The sequence below is a fragment of the Ammospiza nelsoni genome, chromosome 4, assembly GCF_027579445.1.
Source record: "Ammospiza nelsoni isolate bAmmNel1 chromosome 4, bAmmNel1.pri, whole genome shotgun sequence".
Lineage (NCBI taxonomy): Eukaryota > Metazoa > Chordata > Aves > Passeriformes > Passerellidae > Ammospiza > Ammospiza nelsoni.
Window position 1 is genome coordinate 41,110,343 of NC_080636.1, and position 22,014 is coordinate 41,132,356.

General features: G+C 40.2%; 1 protein-coding gene across 1 annotated transcript in view; it reads left to right on the forward strand.

Moving 5' to 3' along the window:
* CAMK2D (calcium/calmodulin dependent protein kinase II delta) overlaps positions 1–22,014 on the forward strand; it is a 191,492-nt gene that overhangs the window by 163,603 nt on the left and 5,875 nt on the right. The window contains exons 22-29 of the mRNA XM_059469837.1: positions 1,083–1,115; positions 4,924–4,983; positions 6,581–6,622; positions 9,139–9,187; positions 12,724–12,807; positions 19,808–19,883; positions 20,478–20,572; positions 21,557–21,785. Of these exons, the coding sequence (XP_059325820.1) occupies positions 1,083–1,115; positions 4,924–4,983; positions 6,581–6,622; positions 9,139–9,187; positions 12,724–12,807; positions 19,808–19,883; positions 20,478–20,572; positions 21,557–21,785 (668 nt within the window). The remainder of the gene's footprint in view (positions 1–1,082; positions 1,116–4,923; positions 4,984–6,580; positions 6,623–9,138; positions 9,188–12,723; positions 12,808–19,807; positions 19,884–20,477; positions 20,573–21,556; positions 21,786–22,014) is intronic.

Here is a 22,014-nt window from a genome sequence, read left to right on the forward strand (position 1 = left end):
CTTGAGGGGTTTACTGTCTCAGATCAGCTCATCCTTACTAAGAGACCTTGCTAAGAAGGGAACATTTTGGCAGCTTTCGTACATGATTTAGAGCTCCTGTTCTCACGTCACCAGACCCTGCAGGAGGAGAGATGCTTCACAAATGAAAGTTCTGCATAAATACTTGGGAAAAAAAAAAAAAAAAAGAAGAAAAGAAAACCTCATTCAGCAGAAAACATATTTTGGTTTTTTTTTCTCAGAGGACTCTTAAAGACTAATGTAATGCTATAATGCTTCAAGCTTTCATTTTAAGATTCAAAAGATATTCTTCTGTGCTCTGTGTGTTTATTCAGAAGGGTGTCTTTGACCTGAATTTTAGTTTTCTATTTAATCCTAATGTCTTACTTTAACAAAACATTATAAATACTTGTTTAAATACCACATTCACAGTATATTTGTGCCTGCTGTCTGACAAATGCACTTTGCCAATCAAAAAATCCCGAGCCTGACCCACAAAGAAATGAGTACAGTACCATTGCATTGCTTCTCCCTGCCAAGCAGTGGAGGTCCCAGTCACATGGAGAGGCACACATTTGGAACAATTCTATCACTGCTGGAAAACCCTGACCATGTTTCATTGTGGAATAGATAAAATTTATGCACTCTCTCTGACCAGTTTTCCTTTTTAAATATCATTCCTCCTACAGGTCTACGATGCTATTTGTTCTGTCGCAATCTCAATTATAAAATGGGAAACAATTGTTGCCAAAATTTTGCCTAAATTTCACCTGTTGGGATTCAGTTCTTTGGTTTTCAGCACATGTTATGTATCTGCTGTTAGTCTGCATGGTCATGTGGAGCAAAGGGAGTAAATGTACATCTGGGGAAGGGAAGTCTGTTTCTGTCATTGCTGTTGTTGAGATGCTGGTATTGAGATATTCTGTAGCATTTTTCCACCCCTTCCAACAGCTGTAGCTGTATTTTTCATATTTAAAAAAAAAAAAAAATCCAAAAGAGAAATATACTGTACTCCATGCATTGATACTGCAAATCCAACCAGTCACGTTTTCTTCTTTTCCTTTCTCTCTGACTGGTCAATTCAGAAAAGGAAGTCCAGTTCGAGTGTTCAGATGATGGTGAGGATCTTTATCGACAGATTTTTTTTCCTCCTGTGAAACGTTCACACTTAGAAATCAAGCAGTTGCATTTAGCTTTGTTAACTTACTGTGAGAACTGCAAGACTTTAAAGTACAACCTTGTGAATTTTAAGCCTGCAGTTGCTATATGCCATCCACAGTGAATTGTTCAGCCATTCTTTCAAACAAGTCTTTACTTTTTTAACCTGGGGACATAAAAAGCCAAAAAAGTAGATGTAACATCAGCCAATGCAGCTGTTCTTAGTAAATAAGAATAGTAACAAAATAGTACTCTTTTAACAGCCTTCTCTTTGTTTTTAAAACCTCCTTATTTCCAAAGCTAATAATATTAATATTGTAAAATGTAACACAAAACAAGTTACACAGTGATACAGTATTTCTTTAATTGAGTCACTGTAGCCCAAGATGCCATGCTAAATGCTCAGGAGTAAAAAAGCCAAATTCCCAGCCTTCCCACACTAGTTTCCCAGCTAGCTTGCTCCACAGCTCAGGGCTGTGTCCCAAGGTGTCCCAGCTGACAGCCTCAATAACTTTCCTTCCTCCTCAACCTACTCTCCAGTCTTGTGTTCATTTGGGCTCCGTGACCCCACACGGGAACTTCCTCTCTTGCTGTTGATGGTGGTTTTGAATGTGACCTTTGAGGTGCTCGTGAGGATGGGCTCTGCCTGCTGCTGCTGCCAGCAGAGAGAAGGCAAAGGGCCCTCATCCACACCTTCCACTGGGAAGCCAGCTCTCCTTGGGAAGCAAAAACTGCTGGTCAGGTGTGAGCAGCCGTGCAGTTCTGTAGGTAAATCCTCTGTTCCTTGGGTGAAAGCAGAATTCCAGTGGCAGGAGCCACAGCATCCAAAGGAGGGGCACTGGGAAGGTGCAGTGTGATTATTGCCAGGATCCCAAACCTCAGGTGTGCGTTAAGTCTTTGGTACAGAAGTAGTGTGTGAAAGGTAAAGCCCCAAAATACAGGCCTTATTTGTTAAAATATTTTCATATTCTATGGAAAAAAGGCCAATCAGTATACTAGAGTTGTTCCCAGCTATTTGGAGTGCGTGTATGTCTGTCCTGCACTACTGTCACACCTCAAAGTGACTTTTGGCAAGCGATGCAGCAATAAAACATTCTCCTTCACAACAGGACACTGGTTAAGCACAAATCAGCTTTGAAGGAACTGTTTCATGTGACAATATTGTAATTCTTTTGGAGTGGTTTCCCTTTGGTGTTAAAAATACATGCAAGATGCACCATGTGTTCCTAGATTAATGTCTCTTTCTATGAAAGAGAAAGGTCTATAGCTTATTGCTGTTTTCTTGCAAAGTTTCAAAGGGTTTTACCAAGTTCTGTTTACGTGGAAGAAATAACTGTATTTTGAATCACGTTCTCTCTCTCTCTCTCTCTTCCTGATGAGTGTTGGATTCTCAATATCTTGCTGAAGAAGTTTTGAATAGATTTCCTGCAGTTTACAGCAGTAGCTGTAATGAATATTGTTTATTTTCATAGGGCTTTCACCAAGGGAGTATGGACCAAAGCCTGCTCTCCTTACTCAGGCAAAATTGGAATTGAACTTTGACTGGATTTTCTTTATGTGTTCAACCAAGAGCACTCATTTGGGATACCACTTGGGTTTTTGTATTAAGCTACTACTGAATAGGACTGTATGAAATCTGGTGAAATCTTCATTTCTTTCCTTATGTTTTTCCTTTGTGTCTATTTGCTTTTTGCTAGAGTCTTTTTAATCTAGTCTCTCGATGACTACACTGACACAAAAATATGAATCTGTACTTACGCGACTCAATATGCAATTTTTGTCTTGCTTGGAAGGTTTAGTCTGCTGTCAGGCAGCTTTGTTTGTGTTCCCACTCTTCTACAGACCTCCAGTAGAATTTTCAGTTACCAAAATGGGTGAGATTTTCTTTAAAGTTTTTTTCCTGAGTAAGGAGTTCAAAGTTCTGCCCATCTCAGAATCCCATAAATACCAAAGCAAGTAAAATACTTGCCAATACTTAAATGTCCCCATGGAAGACTTTATGCACAAAGGTGTTTGTTCTCTCCCTATCCTGACTTCAGACAATCCTACAGCTTACAGCTGTAGTTGTGCATAGAGAAATGAAATTTATTTGGCACTAAGTAAGCTAACTCAGAGCTTAATCAATTACATCTCAATACTGACTCATATGTTCTCTTAATGACAATTTCTGCAGAAATATCATTGTTTAAAAAATAACTGCTCCTCACCCTCCTGCTGTAGAGCATCATGAATTTTGCTTTTAAATTAAAGAAATTCTATATGGGAAAACAGTATCCATCACAAGTATTATTAAATAACATTTAGTATCTACATAATGTTCCCTGATTAACCAACAAAACTACTTTATATTCTTCAAAGCTAATTAAATGCTGGTTAAAAATTAGTAAATGTGCAGTCTGTAATTCATTACTACAAATCCTGTGGACATTTCCATAATTTAAACATATCCTAAGTAAGATTCACTTCAGCTGCAGTCTCAGTTCCTGAAATCCACAAGTCAGCTGCCATGCCTGGCCCAAAGTAAAATAATCATCATAAAGTGCTGAGGACATGGAGTCTGGGAATTTCATTTCTTTCCATTCCGTAAAGTTAATTACATTTTTAGGAAAATCCATCAACAAAACAAGTTCAGGCATTTCTGGTTTTGCTTTGCACACTTACTACTAAGTACTAAGACTAGAAGGTTCAGTAGAACTTGGTTTTTTGGATTAAAAGTCTTTTCAGATCATCTGTATCTAAACACCTAGTTCTGCATGATGCTTTGGACCACCCTTGTTAAAATTAGATATGACCAAAATGTACATAATAATTTTTCCTCATTATTGAGAGAGGAAAAAACACATCTTTCAAACCAGTTTGACAATACTTGAATCTTGCTTCTTAGTGTATGTAAAAAGTGGCTCACTACATTATTTTTAGTACTTCTGTTCTTCCCATACTCCATGGTATTAATGAAAGTTAAATCTTAAAAAGTGGATTTAAAGGATCAGATACTTTGAAACTTCCTGCTGAGCAGTTTAATTTGTATCAGTATTTTGTACTGATAAAAGCCAGAAGGTGTAGCACTGTGCTAAGCAGAAAAGATATTGTGAGGACCTATATATAAAGTTAAACAGAGAGGTGCTGATGGCTGGAGTAAGGCTACAGATACCATAGTGGGAAACCTGGTGCTTCCAAGTCACAGTACCAGCACTCAGAAGCTGCCAATGATTTTCTCTAAAAATAGCACCACAAAAGCTCAAGGGGCACAAGTCTCTTTCTAGCCTCAGTCACATTTATTCCAAAGTGGAATCAGCAGCCAGTAAAACAAATTACAGATTCTTGAAGCACTACAAATACTCAAATGTTATTTATGGTAGGGATAATTCATTAGAAATAAAGAACTAGTGAGTGCAATGACTGAACACCATTGCATGTCATGAAATGGCAGTGACTATTTAGGACTTTAATTCTTTATTCTTCTTAGACCTGCTTAGCTGCTACTTAAGGGCTCTCTGCTAAGTGTCTCAGCTCAACTCATCCATCCCTTATCTAGACCTTGGTGCAGGGCTCTGGCAGCGCATGGGGAGGAGCTGCCAGCCAGCTCCTGCAGTTAGTGTCAGTGTTCCTGCAAGTTCCTAAGTTCATCTTTCTGTATTCTTTATTTCCATATCTATATCTATCTATAGATACCGATGCCTGTCTATAGATTTTGTGTGCAGAGATATAGATACGGTGCCTACTGCGAGTTCTAAGGCCTGTCTGTTTCTGTTTTCTGCATACCTACAGATAAACAACAAAACCAACGTGGTAACCAGCCCCAAGGAAAATATTCCTACCCCGGCGCTGGTATACCTGGAATTTTCCTTCTCATGCTATCTGGAAGTTTTTGACTGTCTTCTGTTTGTTCTTCCTTTTTTTTTTTCCTCTTTTTTGCTTTTTCATGCATTTACTCTGTTTGCTTTCTAAAAACAGGTTTTGGAAAACCTTTTTGTTTGAATTATGCTGTCTTTTTTTTGTGAGGAAACCCATTAGAGCGTGTTTATTGACAGAAAATATTAAATGGAAGCTGGATGCGGTAGAGTCATAGCATTTGTAACCATAGCTGAGTTTTTTGCATGCTGTGCCAGAAAGTGAGTAGAATGTGCTTGGTGTTGCTCTTAGCTCTTTGCCTGATGACTGTTGCCACCTTCTAATGCTAAGCTTTTGCACCAAAAAAATCTTTTAAAACCAGCTCTGTTATTTTCTCGGCTTTGTCTTAGTTAAAGTGTTGACATCCAGGAGAGCTAACAGGATTATTACTAGGCTGCCATAAAACAGACCTTATTCAGGTTTTCATTCCATATTTCCTGAAACTCAGCAGGACTTTGCAAGATTTCTCTGGGATCAAGAAGCATCTAGAGCTAAACATTTTGCTTGTTCCTCTTCCATTTAAATCAGCAGGAGACATTATACATTAATAAGCTCTGCTAAGGGCATATTCCAAATCCAAGTGATATTCCTGGATGTTTACTGCAGTCTGGCTTTTATTAATAGCCCTATTTCTAAGGCACCTGTGTGTCACGGGGCTCACCTATGTAAATGCCAGTGCCAAAGTACATAATGTTGTGACTTCTTGTTTCCCATGCACATATAAAACTTTGAAAATGGGGTAATTCACACACATTAGGAAGCATTTTTTCCCTGCAATTTTTTTGAGCAGCTGGCACTGAGGCATGCAGTAAGTTCTTCCTAAGGCCAAGTCAGCAGGTTGCACGCAGGAGTTTATGGCAGTCTGTTCCCAGACAGAGCAGTGCCCAATGGCCCATGCTGAAAGCGTGCTGGCTGCTATTTTAAAGATGATTGAACCTTTTTTTAAAAAAGTTAAAGCATTTGGGGAAATTACACTTTTAAATGGCACAAAGATCTCTCACACTTAGTTTTATGCAGCTCTGCCAAGGCAGGAGTTGAGAGCAGTCCACACCTTCTAAACCACAGTAGTGCCTAGGGATAGTCATCCTTAATCCTTATCAATTCCACTGTATTTCAATTAGATCACTTCATGCTAATACAAGCAAACATGATTAAAGAGAAGTTATTAATGCTTAAAGATCTGTGGCTGCCCTGCCTGTCCAGGTTCAGACAGGAAAACCCACAGAGCATTTGGCTTGCTCTCATCCAGAAGAGCCTCTGCAGGTCCCCAGAGCTTCAAAGCCCTGCACACCCCGGTCCTGAATAAGGTCTCTGCATGCTGCTGCATTAGGTGAGATGGCCTTTTTTGCTGGCTTGCTGTTGAGGAAATCTGTGTTAGAGACATCCAGTTTCACCCCCTGGCGACAGTTAACATTTGTTTTAACTCTTGTCAGTGTTCAGCACTTGTGAGCTGGCTCTTCTTGCACTCCCTCACATCAATGAAAATGTATTTACCAATGGGAACTCTTTCTCTCTTTATTTTGTTCTCGCTCAGGAGCCCCAAACTACAGTAATCCACAACCCTGATGGAAATAAGGTATTCAGAAAGAATCAACTCCATCTTGCTTTTCCACACCACACATTCCATCCACTATTTCTCAGCACAGTAGGGCCATTCCAAGAATTTGTGGAGGAAAATCTCATTCCTGCATTTGTACACCCAGTGTCTCTCGAGCCTGTTTTCATCCGTGTCCATCTGCTGCGTGCGTCCTGCTGCTTCTGAGCTCCTGAAGCTCTTGGGGGAGTCGGTAGCAATGGGCAGAGCTCAGTGCCCTGTGCAGCCCAGCCCAGGGAGCAGGGGATCTCTCTCATTTCAGCCAAAAATGCTGCAGTCTAAGGGAAACCTAAGAGTGCTGTTCTCAGAGTGTGGTGAGATGATTCCGGCGAGTTTTACGTGCAGTCGTCACTCAGACAAAGATGTCATTTCCGTTTATTCCATCTGCTGTTTCTCAGCATGCTTATACACTGTGTCGTGACGTGTCTTTGCACAGGACTTTGGTTTTCTTCCATAACATCACTGGGCAGTTTCCAAAACAATTTCACATTTCAAGTGACAAAGAGGTCTTTTGATTTTTACATGTTTTCTTCACGCTCTTTTCTTTTTCTCATGTATTGTGATGTTTGCATCTGGCAGCTGATCCCTAAAACGTGTTTTGTTTTGTTTTGTTTTTTTCATGCATGGACTTGAAAAGGGCCAGGAAATACCATCATTTACATTAACACATGTTCCTAGGTTTCCTGAAAAGAATTTATGCTTCAACAAGAATTTCACTGTTTGCAGTGCTGATTTAATTCACATCCCATTTATCTAGTCTTAACTCCCTGTGGTTATCTCATAAGAGAAGGAGTGGATCTGAGTGATGACATAACGCATGCAGCCATTCCTCCAAGCATGGAAATGCTGATGGTGTGTGTTGTGCTTGTGTGTCCCAATCCTTTATGTCCCCTGCATCTGTCCTACACAGAACTTGTGTTTTCATGTTACTACTCTTTGAGCTCCCAAGTTGAAACTCATAGGCCACCAGCAGCCTGTGTTTGAACAGCAGGCTGATCTTTATCGCTGAAGTCCACTAAAGCCCAGAAAACCCAGATAAAATATTGGCATGACTACATCTACTTGATTTTATTACATTATCTCAACAACTGAGATACTCAATGTCCCAAAAGGTCACAGCAAACAAACAAACCCCTTAATGTGGAGAGTTCCTCCTAAATTTATCTGAAAGACTGATCCTTGTAGTATGGCAACTGGAGTGGATGCTTCAGTGTTAGAGGCTACATCTGCCCTGTGAGCTTTGCATGGTGTTTACAACTCATATTTGTGTGAGGTTTTTGTTCACTTGTAAGTACTTTATCTAATATTTGAAGTGCTAGAGCATGATACGTCCGTGTAGAGTGGAATGTCTAACACAGCCAGGGCAGGGGCAGCATGGTGGCTCGTCCAGTTTTGTTTGTGTGTGACTTAATTCCTCTAGTTTGACTTATCAATGCACATTTGGGTTTGGAAGGTCTGAGTAATGCATTAGCCCTCTTGAACATTCCTTTGGCTCAGCCTTGTGAGGACACAGTAAATGAAGGGCACTGGCAAATTTACCTTTCATTATGTAATTGTAAAATCCTTTAAAGAATTAAACAGTACCAGTCCTGTCTTCTGTGTCAGTAAAAAACAGATCAGTTAATCTTTTTTGTTATTGAGCTGCAAAAAAAAAAATTAACTTTTCAAGAGAGTACAGAGATAAAAAAACCATCTAGCTTAAAACTTTCCAGCTCTCTGCAGGTGTTAGATTTGACAGTGCCCTGTTGAATTTGCCCATTATATTTTGTGTTTCTGGTAATTAAGGAAAGGCTGAGATAGAATATCCTTGCCTTTTTAAGTGTGATGGCTTAAGAATAAACTATCTGATAGATGAGTCATTCCTCTGCATGACTGGTTGTTTGAAGAATACTGCTACAAAGATGCCTTATTTTGTCAAAGTTCTTAACATACTTTCATCAATTCTTCATCTCCTTAAAAAAAATCACAGAAACCAATATAAAAATGAGATAATCTAATCCAATATGCTTCCCATCACTGTCATTTGAAAATACATTGCATAAGTCACACAAGCAGGAAATTGGTTGTAAATTGTAGCTTGTGGAAGCCTGCATATTTGGAAGGTGAAATTGGAATGGAATGACTTATTTTGCACAGTTGGTATAATCACTAAGCTTAAAATGGCAAGCACTCCTACTTGGCTGAGCTAATTCATGCATTCAGATGGACTTTGTAGAGTTGGATGTTAAAGAAAAAAACCTTTCCTGTACATTCCTGTGAAATAAAAGCATCAGAGTGCAGGAATTGTGTTTCTGTTCCCTCCTGTGGAGAATGGCAATGTTTGACATCCATTTCAGGTGGAAATGTCTCAATCAGTGTGTGACCATTTGTTTGTGAATGACATCCCACCCTGCTTCAAGGCTTTGCATGACTCCTGTAACTAATCCTGTCATTTTCCTAGGCACGCAAGTAAGGCTTGCCTTGTTTTGTACACTTGACTCATATTTACTTCTCAACAGGAATCTACAGAGAGTTCCAACACGACCATCGAAGATGAGGATGTGAAAGGTATGATTTTATGCTGGAAATGTTTGGAGAAGCAGTAACATGAGTTTTGTGGTTGTATTTCAGTGGGCCATTAAACACAGGAACCCCTAATGAATTTTAGGAGAGAATAGTGGTTTTCCTTCTTTAGAAGAAATTACTTTAGATGTGTTTGAGACTTAACTGTAACTGTTCAGTTCCCAAAACACCATTTCCCATGATGTTTTGGGATTAAGAGTTTAAAGTTACTGCTTTTTGACTAAGATATTAGTTCCAGTAATAATAGAAGTAGATTATAAATGTCTAAGTCAGTGCTTTGTAACTTTTACTTAGTTTATGTTTAGCATGCCATTTGTGTTTTGGGTTTGGTTTTGTTTTTTTTTTCATGTCACCATTTTTATTTTTATTCTGTTCAGATGCCAGTGTATTTTTTGGCTTCCTTTTGTTCTGTCCATACACTTATTTTAATCTTCTTTTTTTCTTTAAAAAACTGACATCAAAACTTTTTTATAAACCTGGTTTTGTAGCTTCACAGATAATATTTGTTTCCATTTTTCCCTGCTCTAAACATTATGCTGTGATGTTACACATACCTATTTTAATAGCATTATGTTTTAAAATGCAAAGGGTTTGAAAAAGGGAGTATTTGGTTTGTGTGTCTTTGATTCACAAAATAGGTTGGCTTTTGACCTCAAAAACAATGATGTATGTACAGATGAAATGTGGGCCAGAGGTGATAGTAAGATAAAACAGGGAGAATGGATGCAACAAAGTGGTGGTGGTTTGAGTAACTGTGAAAGGAGAGAACAATTACAGGGATCTGCAGCTGATGCGTTGGAAAACACAGTGTAATTTACCTTTAATCATAATGTTTTGTATTTCTTTCTTCAAACTATTTGATGTAGTTTAACAACTAAGCTTATGAAATTAATAATTTAATTATAGGGCCTCTGTGTGATGATCTAATGTAGTGTTATTACGGTAGACTTTCTAGAAAATTCTGTGTGAAGCTTACCACATAGACTTGTACCTCAGGGGATACAATTATACGAAAACACAACAATGAAAATAATTTGCCTAATTCTTTTATGATTCTGCAGTATCATGCAGTTGGATGGCCACAATATATGGTATTCCCAAACCAGAAAAGGGGATCTTGCCCTAAGTACAAGTCTGAGGAACAAGACCCTGTTTGTGTCTTTCCCTGCAGTGTACAAGGATTTAATTTTCTGTTTATTTAAGAGACAAATATAATCTCCCTCTTATTAATTGTTCATGAACTTATGTGTTTTTCACTTTTTAGTATTCCTCTCACACTTCCCATCTTTCCTCTGGAGACTGTTGTTCATACTGTTTTATTATAAATTAAAGCTAACAGTGCCCCCAGGGTCTAATTTGTAGAATGATTCAGGGAATAGGGAGCCCTGCATTCCTGACACCTCTTACAAGCTCAAGCTTCCTGCTCTAGCAAGACACTTAGGAAAGATTATTCCCCCCCACAGCAAGATTGAGTCCTGGATGTATGTTTTGTAGAACAGTGAGAAAGCTGTTCTCTTGTCAGGAACAGCTACTAGAGATAAAATACTGATAGGAACAAATGGATTGCAGAGGAAGGAGAGAGAATTCTCCAGGTCCTTACATGTATGCTCAAGATGACTCAGGATGTTTGTCACCATGTTCAGATCTAGAAGGAATGCTTTGCACCTTAGATGATAAAGAACGTTTAAGACCTTTTTGCTTTTCATTGCAGCATGGAGTAAGGCATGGGAATAGGCTCTGTCCTTCCTGGGAAGGAGCAGGGGGCTGTGGCTGTAACTGAGCAGCAGTGTTAGTGTGTTTTATGGCACTGCAGTGTGATCCACAGCTCCCAGGGAATGGCTCTGCAGAGGCTTGGGTGTTATTCCTGTTCCTGGTATCCCAGGGCTGCACAGACAGAGCCAGGGCCCCTTGCTTTGCTGCAAACATCCAGCTCTGCACCAGGGGCTTTGTTCTTTGGGGTTGATTTGCCTCTCTGCAGAGGTGTGGGTCTGTTTAGGGGTGCAGCATCCTCAGCATGCTCGTGTCTCTGTGCTCTGTGGGAGCCGGTGCACATGCATGTCCATGCCAAGTGTTATGGATGTTAGGCTTCATTATGACAAGGAGCAATTAAAAATATCTTACATCACCTACCATTAATGTATCCTCAGGATCAAATTCTCCTCCTGTCTGTCGGGGGTGCACAGAGCATTCTCCTCTCATTTCAGGATCTCGTCCTGTTTTCACTTTTGAAGGCAGGTATTTACCTTGAAGACAGTAAAATCAGGCTTGCTTTTCATTTTTTATTTACTGGAAATCTTAGTGTCTGTAACTTTGCCTTGTTTACATATACACTTACCCCTTCCAGGACTGTAACATATTTCTTCTAGTAGAAACGCTGCTTGCCAAACAACAGTGAGCTTTCATAACTCAAGCAATAAGTTAATTATATTATTTGAGTCTGACATGGCTTGAAGCTGTAGTTCAAATTCCCTGCTAAGATAAATTTCTGACATTAACCATCGATCATGGGCTTATCTACATGACAGTGATCCCTCCTAAATATGACAGGACAAGACAGGAAGAACATGCTGAGAACTGGACTGTAGACAATGCCTTCTTCTGGGATTGCTTGTGGGATTTCTTCTTCCTGTAGTAATGAGACTGGAACTATTGGGCAGCATCTCTGTAATATGGGTTTGATTTTTCAAGTAATGCTATGGAATAGCATCATTATTTTTGTCCACAGATTTTCAGAAAGGTGAGTTGTTAGATGGACAGGAGATGTGAATTTTTCATGGTGTCTTTTTGCCCCCAGAGACAAATTAACAAAAGCATTAGTAAGAATCATGCTTGGCAATGGGGAATTGCTGAGCTTGTAAGGCACTTAGAGATTTGACAAATTGTGATTTATCTCTGCTGCTTAAGACATCTGGAAGGTATATTGCCTCAAAATATTTAATGTATTGATAATTAATTGTATACCTGTTGACCTAATTTGATTTAATGGTAGAAAGAAAGCAGTTTAAACTATTTCTTTTGGAATGTACGTTCCTTAAAAATCATTCAAATTTCTAAGAACAGTTTTTCCAAAGCTCTTTCAAAGCCCATTGTGTCTGAGTACCAGATACAGGGGTAAATCTGCGCTGGCATCTGAACAGAGTCACTCACCTACGACCTTTACAACTGTTCTTTGGTACCCACACTGCCCCTGAAAGTACATCATTAACATTGTTTGTGTGCTCAAAGATTTTCTAAGTTCTTGCTGCTTCTAATTAAATTATCATTATTTTTCTTTTGGCCTTCTTTTTTTCTTCCTTCACATGTCCTTGACCCTCACACAGCTTTCACAAAGGAGGAGGACATGGAGAGGTTGAGTTCCACCCACCACTCCTCCTCTTCCATTGCTTCTTCATCCCACTGGTCACCACCCTTGCCGTGCCCCAGAGGCCGCTCCTGCTGCCAGTGCCTGCTGAGGAGTCTGATCACACTCTACCTCTTCATCTTTGTTTGTTCATATGTTGTGTTTCTTTCCATCAATTCAGCGGGCAAGTCCATGAGAAATGCAAACTCAGAGAGTCAATCGCTTGAGTCTGAGCTCTCCCACTCCACTCCTTCCTCTGTACTATGTAAGTTGAGAGACTCATCTGTCAGATGATCTCCTCTGTCTCTCCTCTTCCCTCCCTACCATCTGACAGAAGTTCGAAAAAGGTCAGTTTCTGTGATCTGCCTGATCTAGGAATGACCTGTGCTTAGCCTTTACAAAAGTAAATTTTTTTAGGTATTTTTTTCCTTGTAATTAATTGTAAAAATATTTTCATCAGCCATAACAGCAGGATAAAAATGTCTATATTTCAGACAGCTGTATCTTGCAGGAGTAATCTTTGCAGTAGTTTTCGACTTGGGGAGAGAGATTTGCCTCACCGCTTCCTTGGATCCTGAATAGGGCCTCAGCAATTATTACCTGTTACATTTATTATATCAAGTTCCTTTCTTGATTAATCAGCCTTGAAGCTGCTGTGGCAGGTGTTAACTTGCAGCATTGGTAGGACAAGCGGGAAATGTCCTCCTCTGCTCAGGAGATCTCTGATGATCAGTGACCAGCTGATGGTAAAGGAAATCTCCAGTGTTAAAATATGAGAGGGGAAAGGCACTCTATTGGTAGAATACACCAACAGCCCTGGGTAGAGCATTTCTTGTTTGTAAATTAACTCAGAAATTCTTCAGAAATTCCTTGGAGGGGTGAGACCTTGTAACTTGAAACAGGGAATGACTTCCTGGGAATGAGGGTTCTGCTTGCCAGGTTCTGATCCTGCAGCCAGCATGTGTCAGGATAGTTGCACTGGTGGTAAGAATGGGAATTTGCACAGATAAAAGTGAGATCCAGGCTGGCCCTTGGGAACATGGACTGTGTGTTATTGGCCTGAACCTTATTTTAAGCATGAGTTTAAAATAAGGTTTGGGCCAAGAACATGACCTTATTTAAACATGAACCTTTTTTAAACATGAGTGGAATTTTTGGTGGAGTCAGCTAGTGCAGGTGGGAGGAGCCAGTCCTGGAGGGGATGGGCTGTCTCTGGTCACAGCTGTTGCCAGGTAATGCCAAAAGCACAGCTTCATTCTGTGGGAGCAGTGGCCTAGGCTCTGTCAATGTATGGGTGAGTGTGGATCAAACTAGAAGAACAAACACTGCCTGCACAAACAGCCCAAAGCCAGGGAAAAGAGAGGAATTAATAGGAGAGATCTGGGCTGTGTAACACAGAGGGTTGGCACGTCAGTAACACGTGCCATAAGGCTTCGTTCCATCCATGGTGCATACCCACACAATGCCCTTTATGTGCCCAGCATTTCCAGATCTGAGTGCTGGCAGCCTCACATGTCCAGTTCCTCTGAACTAGTTGAGTGATTAGGCAGGAACACAGTTTAAATGAAAACAAACAGAGCAGCAAAGCTTGTTAATGCCTCATTCATCAAGACTTGAGACACCATTTCTGGAGACAGCAGGCAGATTCCATGAAATTGTTGGGAAGTCACAGTGCAGTGTCTTGTAAGTGCAGTGACCATGATGCAGCTTTGATCTGAGACTGCAGGTGATTTATCATTAAAAAATAATCATTTGCCAACATTTGCTATGCTGTATCAATATAAGTGTAATATTTTAGTGCAATGACATAAAGAGAGAGCATCTTTAGACGTAATTGATTCCATACAAATAAAAATATACTATGTATGGCATGTGATAAATTTCTTAATTTGAATTGAAATAGACATATGAATTTTGTTGGATCTGTTTTGTCAGTACAGTGTGGAAAAGCTCCGGGATAATTTTTTCAGATATTTGCCTACATAGCTAAAGAATTGAAAAATTTTTTAGGGCAGTTGCAGGCTTACCAGTTTTCAGATAGGTGGGAGATACCAAATAACCCTGATAAAATTCTGCAGATCATCCATCCATTTCATAATTGGATGAATCAGTGCTATTCTTTGGAATTGGCATGTTCTAGGAAAAAGATGCACATGTGAGATGATAGCTCAGATGTTTTAGTCCCTATCAAACTTTAAGGTTCAGTGTGGGCTAAGAGATAAATGCTGGCATTCTGTATGCTGAATCTTGATAAACTTCTTAAATGAGAAGTTCCCTGGAGCATGTCTTGTCATCTATAGTCTAGATGGTTTTATATCGATCTGAGACCCAGTCAGTCATTTATTTTCTTTTCAGAAATTATTTAGTTGGAATATTTGTGGCAGAAATTGCAAGAAGAGTTATCAGCAGAGAATTTTCAAATATTGGTGTCATGAGAATCATTTGTAGGAACATTGTGTGATGTTCAGCAGTCCATGCTGTAAAGCTGAATGAAATCTGGTACATTCACACAGCCAGAACTTGTTATACAACACAGGGTAAAATTTCTAGTATCTTCCTCTTTCTTTTCAGACTTTGGTTGTTTCCAGAGCATAGAAATAATTTGACTGGCTGTGTGCTTTCCATCTAACTGGTGTTTGTTGGGACAATGTTCAGATGGGAAGTGAGGCCAGGTTCCCCCTGCTGTGCTATTCCATTTTAGCAGACCGCTGTCATCTCAATACCAACTGTCCTGTTTTAAAACAACAGCACAGCGGGAGGATTTGTCCCCCTGATTTAACTCTCCTCCACAGTGTAGATATCTGTGTTTGAGATGGTTGTCTAGACTGCCTTTAGCCAATGCAAATAGGTCAGATGAGTCACACTTGTCTTAAAAATCTATTTTAGGATATGATGAATTCTGCCCTGAAAGTGCTGATTTCTCTCCCTTGACTTTTAGGGAGGGGAGCTGAGAGAACAAACTCACTTGTCTGTACTTATATGTGTCCAAAATGCTGTGAGATTAATCCAATCTGAGGTGTACAGAGATCCATAGAGTTAAGAGTACCCAGTTGAAAAGTTTTAAGGGTTTTTGCCTTGAGAAACAACATGTGAGCAAGTCAGAAGCAAAATCATTTTAATCATCTCCAAGTGTGTGTGCAAATATGGAACAAGGTTACCTTGTTCTTCTGGAGAGGTGCTTCTCTGCTTAGGCATTGCAGTGCAGTGGAGACACAGGCAGGCATCTGAAGGGTTGATGGCAGGAGAAAGGTGTTTCAATATCTGCCTGAAGCATAAAGTGGTTTAAGTTACTGTTTTCACTGGGATCACTTTTGAAAAAAATGATGGGTAATATGGTGGCCAGTGAGTTACAAGGGCTCTTCTCTTGTGTGTCAAAAACCATGAAGTTTTAGCTACAGATATTTCTGAAGGCTTCATTTTCACATATCTACAGCTCATTTTGATACTGCACATTCTCTCTGCAATCAAAATACCAAAATATCTGTCATTTCTGTGTGATTCTTGTAGGTTGAGTTTATAAATATTTCTTGGGGCTACAGGAAGGGAAGAAAAGCCAGAGTTCCCTGCTGGAAAACGGCAGGTTTTGCTGCTATTTTATCCTTTTTTTTCCTGTGATATTTGATTTCACTGCCTGGGGGACTGCTCCTTGTAGGTTGAAAGTATTGATAGTGTTAGATGTTTTTTGCTTAAATGGTGTTTCTCCTCATTTTATGTTGTTTAAATCTTAATGTTAATGGTGGTCTTTAATTTAGAAAGATTGTCCCTCACCCTGTAGCTGAGCAAGGAAAAAAGGTAGTGCAATATAGCTAGAGATTAATGACTCATTTAAAGTTAACATATGTGCTGCAGCAATGCTGAAGAAAACATTTTAGCCAGTGATTGGAAATGTTCTTGTTTGTTCTTTTTCTTATTATTTGGTCTTTTTATAGCTCTTCTTCATAATATTTTTGTTTCAACTGCCTTTGTCTTAGTCATATGCCTACTCACTTGCCAAAGCAGGGGGTTTATTTTTTTAGCTGCTAAACCCCTATTAATTACCTTAACTCCTTCAGCCAATGGGGGAAAAGGTGTTGTAAGGAACAGGTCCATGGTCTTTTCTGCAATGTATTTACTTGACCCATATTCTGAGCAAAGAATGTCAAAGCCACCATCTTCTCCACACAAGCTTGCTAGATCTGCAGTCTGTTTCCTTCTGGTTTTCAGGAAAATGGCTCAGCACCTTTGACTTGTCAACAGTGTTCTTCCCTCACACCTCAGTTGTTTGAAAGACACCAGGTGTATTTTTGTTCAGTTATCCTTTGTGTACAGAGTACATATTTTATGCTGTGGAAAGCCATTGTCATATTCTAAAAAACTATAGATGGGTCAGTCTTTCTTTACTTTTTGAACTGACTTTGACCACACTCTGTGGAAAAAGTAGCTGAACCAGTTTTACCAGAATCTCATTACAGTTGTCAGTTTTGTTTAGGAAGTTTAGTTGCTGTAGTTTTATTTAGGGAGTCCTGACTGCACATCAAATGAAGAGTATAATAGCATGAAATTGCCACTGTGCATCAAACAGCATAATTGTCCTAGAATTCAATACAAGCCAAGTTTACTATTGGATAAAAAAATAAATAATGAAACAGTCAAATGCAAATGGTGATTGTAAGTGACAGTTATCTGGCAGATGGGAACTGGCCAGATGCCTCTTCCCTAATGCCTTGTGTTGTCCTTGTATAGTTTGGAGTGTGTGTTTGGATGGAAAAAAAACCTGGAGTGATCGAAGAGCACATGTTATGTGGAGTCCATCAAACTCAGAATGAAAATTGGATAATTTTCTTACCACTCTAAGAACTGCCAGTTATTTGTGTCAGATGCTGTCTGCAGTAGCAGGACACTGTTCCTACCAATACCATTTCACCTTAGTTTATGTCCAGTGCCCTCCTTATTTCGTCATCTGCACTAAGGGAAGGTGCAGGGATTTGACTGGATGCACATGGCCACCAAGTCACAGCTGTATTTTCCTTCTGCTGCTTTCCAGTCTCCTTCCAGTTCTCTTCTTGTTATATTTCAGTTTTCCCATCTTTTTTCTTTTCCTTACTCCTTCCAGGTTAAAATTCTGTTTCAATGACAACGAAGCAGTAACACTTTTGGTCTCTGTTTGTAGTCTGGCTCCCTGCATCCCCACAAATACCCACATGAGAAGGCATAAAAGCTAAAAACAATGAGGAGGAGGTTTGTGCAAAATCACAGTGGCTCCTGAGTATTTGAATTAGTCTTTGATGTCTGCTGTTATTTCACACTGCCTTGTTCTTGTACTGAGTAAGGGCTAGGAAGGAGGCAGAGAATTTTGCACGATAGGATAAATCAATTCTGGAGCTCCTCTCTCTGAATTGTGCTTCACCTCTCCCTTTGGCTCACTGCCAGTGAAACTGCATAGCAGATCACTAAATAGGAAGAAATGTAATTTTCTAGTTTATGTGTAATTGTGTGTCACTGAAAGGTGAGAGTAACATAGTGGTTTTCATAGTTTCATGTAAATGCTTGTAATTTTGTAGAAAAATTGAGGACTGAGTTGAAAGGCAGATGATTGGGCAACATCTTCCTGTTCCTGACAAGTCTGCACTGGGAGCTGTGAAGCCTTTCCACAAATGCTGACACCAGTGCTGGAGTTGGATGGTGATTGATTGGAGGCAGTGATAAGTGCTGTAATCTCCTTTGCTGGCTTTGCTGCCTCTGGAGCTTCCTGATGGATGTGTTTGACATCCCATGGATACGTCTGCAGACGCAGCTCTCCTCCGTGTGGCTACAGGCAAACTTTGCTGGAACCCCATTAGGTACTATAAGGTGGCTTCTGTCAGAAAGCTTCATGAAAACATAGGTTCCACTGCAATTTCATTTTGGAGCTAAAACCAGGAAAACCAGCAATTTGGCAGCACAATTAAATTTCTTCCTTCTGGGATTGATGTGGAATTACATCTTGTGTATCTCAACATCAAAGGTACTGTGGTGAAACTCAGCAAAGGCATGACTGATATTAGTGAAAAGGGGAATATTGCCAACTGTCTTGAGCCCAGTGATGACAAATTATGTGTCCGTGTGGTTTTGTGCCTCTTGTGTGTGGGAACTACAGTACCATTGCAGGCATATTAATTGCTTATATCGTTTTCCACTAACATGAGCTCATGATTATGTAGCAACTGATCAGAGATTTTTACCTCATTTCCCACTGTCTGATTTAATGGTCTGTAATTTCCTTGTCTCTGATTGAGATGTGTTACTGGGTTATTTAATCAAATCCTTTAGCTCAGTTATATGTATGTGAGATGCTGTGTGCAGAACTGGTAATTTCCTCACTGCACGAGGTCTGCTTGTTCTGGATCTCTTTTTGACAGCCTTCTGTAGGACTGCACCATTATTTCTGACTCAGCCATCCCACCACTTGGCTGGTGCTGGCAATGCCTTGCAGTGTCCACACAGTCTGCCCCATGTTGTTGAAACCAATGATGATGGAGGCGTTGCTGCTCTCTTCATTAAAAGTCTTTGTTCTTCCCACAATCTTTGTGAAAGATAAGGCAGTTCATATTTGAAATGCTCTTAGCCACAGTGCTAACAGTCAAGAGCTGCTCACAAAAAGCCTTGGTAGACCTTTACATCCACTTTTTTCACCATCACATTTTTCTTTGCTGGTTTCTTTTTGGTCCTTTTCATCAGAATGCTTTAGGTGTGCACTAAGGAGAAGGTTAACACCACAGTGTCAGTTTTGAGCACAGCATTGGAAAGGTAATTTCTCTGTGTGCTCCCCAGCATTTTCTTTTCAAGAAGAATGTGATCGCACTCTGCACTTTCAGTTTTAACTTTCCAGGCATGTTTTTGTTAATGGTCAAATTCATGTGTGGGAGTTGCTGTTGTACAACTGTTGCTTGCCAACAGAGCTACTACAGCCAGACTGGCTGTAAAACAGTAATCAGCTTCCCTGGAGTTTGAAGTCTAGAGTTGGGCTTGGTTTGTTTTGCTTTTTAAACAGCAGATCCTCCAGTGAAGGAAAGATAATTAGAAGTGTAATAGGGAAGTGGATTGATCTTGACATGTGTAATTTCCTTGTGGATACAGGAGTGCACTGAAGGCAAATCAGTGTAAAGCAACAACGTAACATCATGTCCTTTGGTCGTAGAAAGGAGCAGAGATGGCGGTTGTGGCAGCTGCGGGGTGACAGAATCCCTGGCAGCTGTCGCCTTCCACTTTGCCTTCCCCTGTAAGATTGGGTTTGTGTCTCTCCCCAGCTCGTAAGCAGGAGATTATCAAGGTGACCGAGCAGTTGATTGAAGCCATCAACAACGGGGACTTCGAAGCTTACACGTAAGCTCCTCCTTTGGAGGGGGTGAGGACAGCTGGGGTATTTGACACTGTCTGTGTAAATATGCACATTTATGTGTGAGTGCCTGTGCTTGGAGTTAGGTACTGTTGAAATGCCTTCCTAGATGACCCCATGAAACACAAGATATGTGCATGGCTGCTTTTCCCTGGCTTCATACATCACCAGTTTCAGAAGAGCTGCTAGTATAACTCCAGTGTAGTTAGAAGAAAATATTTAACTCTGGCTTACATCATGATGTGAGGTGTAAAAAATATCCCTTACATTGCACAGCCACGGTTTTCATTGTCACAAGTAAAAATTCCTACCTGTAATAAATTGACTTGTGGGTCTTTTTTTCGGTCAAAACATGATTTATGTGAAATGTGGTCCACTCCTAGTAAGCTGCCAAATTTACTAATTGAGCTGAAACCAGAACTCCATGCCTGCTCCTGATGTTAAGTTCTGTTCTTTTCCAATGTGATGGCATGAGTAGGTGAAATGTTTGATAGGCATGAAAGAAACAGTTTAAAATTATCTCTCCAAAGCAGTGATCCCTAACCACGTGTGCTCATTGCAGAATTTCCTCTTTTCCATAGAAAAATCTGTGATCCTGGCCTTACATCTTTTGAACCTGAAGCTTTGGGTAATCTGGTAGAAGGGATGGACTTCCACCGGTTTTACTTCGAAAATGGTAAATATTCCATTTTCATCTCTGAATCTTCATCTGTTCCTTGTGACTGTGTGTCTCTCATCTAATGAGCTTTTTGGTCTGGGAGTTAGTTAATTGTCTTGGGCAGGGGAAGGGAGTATTATTTTTTTTCAGAGTTCTGCTACAGGTGTTTTTCAGTCTGCTTCTGCTGCGCTCATTCACACATCACAGGGCACCTCAGAGGGCAGAGGAGAATTTCAGGTATTTGGAACTAAAAAGTCAAAATTAAGAACGAGTTAAGATTTTAATTATTTTAACTGAAAATATTGGGTACAAATGTCATTAGACGCAATAGGGAAACTGAAACGTTGGGAAACTCCGTGTGGTGCCCTCCACTTTATATAATCCATATATGTGCATGTGTGACGGTGTTTGCAGGGGTCTTAGGATGAGGGAAGAGACGAGAATGTTGACTCCACGTTTCAGGAGGCTTGATTTATTATTTTATTATATATATTTTATTAAAACTATACTAAAGGAATAAAAGAAAGGATTTCATCAGAAGGCTAGCTAAGAATAGAAAAGGAATGATAACAAATGCTTGTGACTGACCAAGTCAGTCTGAACAGCTGGACTGTGATTGGACATTCATTAGAAAGAACCACATGAGATCAATCACAGATCCACCTGTTGCATTCCACAGCAGCAGATAACCAATGTTTACATTTTGTTCCTGAGGCCTCTCAGCTTCTCAGGAGAAAAAATCCTAAGGAAAGGATTTTTCATAAAATGTGTCTGTGACATGCATGGATTAAACATATTTGCTCATTAAGTAGCGTATAGTAAGTGACTGTGCTCATTCTACAAAATATTTTAGTTGTAGGCATGATTATCATAAAGCCCTAGCTATGATTTTGTATCTGCTAAGCCTGATATGTTTGCGTGTAAAACAGGTTGGCATGAGTTCTTTTGGCTTACCCAGAGCAAATGTGGTTTCTCTTGTGTGTGTGTGTGTGTGTGTGGTAGCTCTGTCCAAAAGCAACAAGCCGATCCACACGATCATCCTGAACCCTCACGTGCACCTGGTGGGCGAGGACGCGGCGTGCATCGCCTACATCCGCCTGACGCAGTACATGGACAGCAGCGGCATGCCCAAGACCATGCAGTCCGAGGAGACACGCGTCTGGCACCGGCGCGACGGCAAGTGGCAGAACGTGCACTTCCACCGCTCGGGCTCGCCCACCGTGCCCATCAAGTAAGGAACTGCCCCAGCACCAGCTCACTCCTCCTAGGCACACCACGTAGTCCAGTAGCTGCTTTGGGCCTTAAAAACCGCGAGCCGTCCTCTGGTAGTGTCATTTTTTGTGGTTGTTCATTATGTGTTATACCCACTGCTGTGTGTAGTGTTGGTGACAAGATTTCTAAAATAATGCGCTTTTTTGGTTGTTGTTTTCTACTCTGGTGCCCACCGATCCAACTCGGTC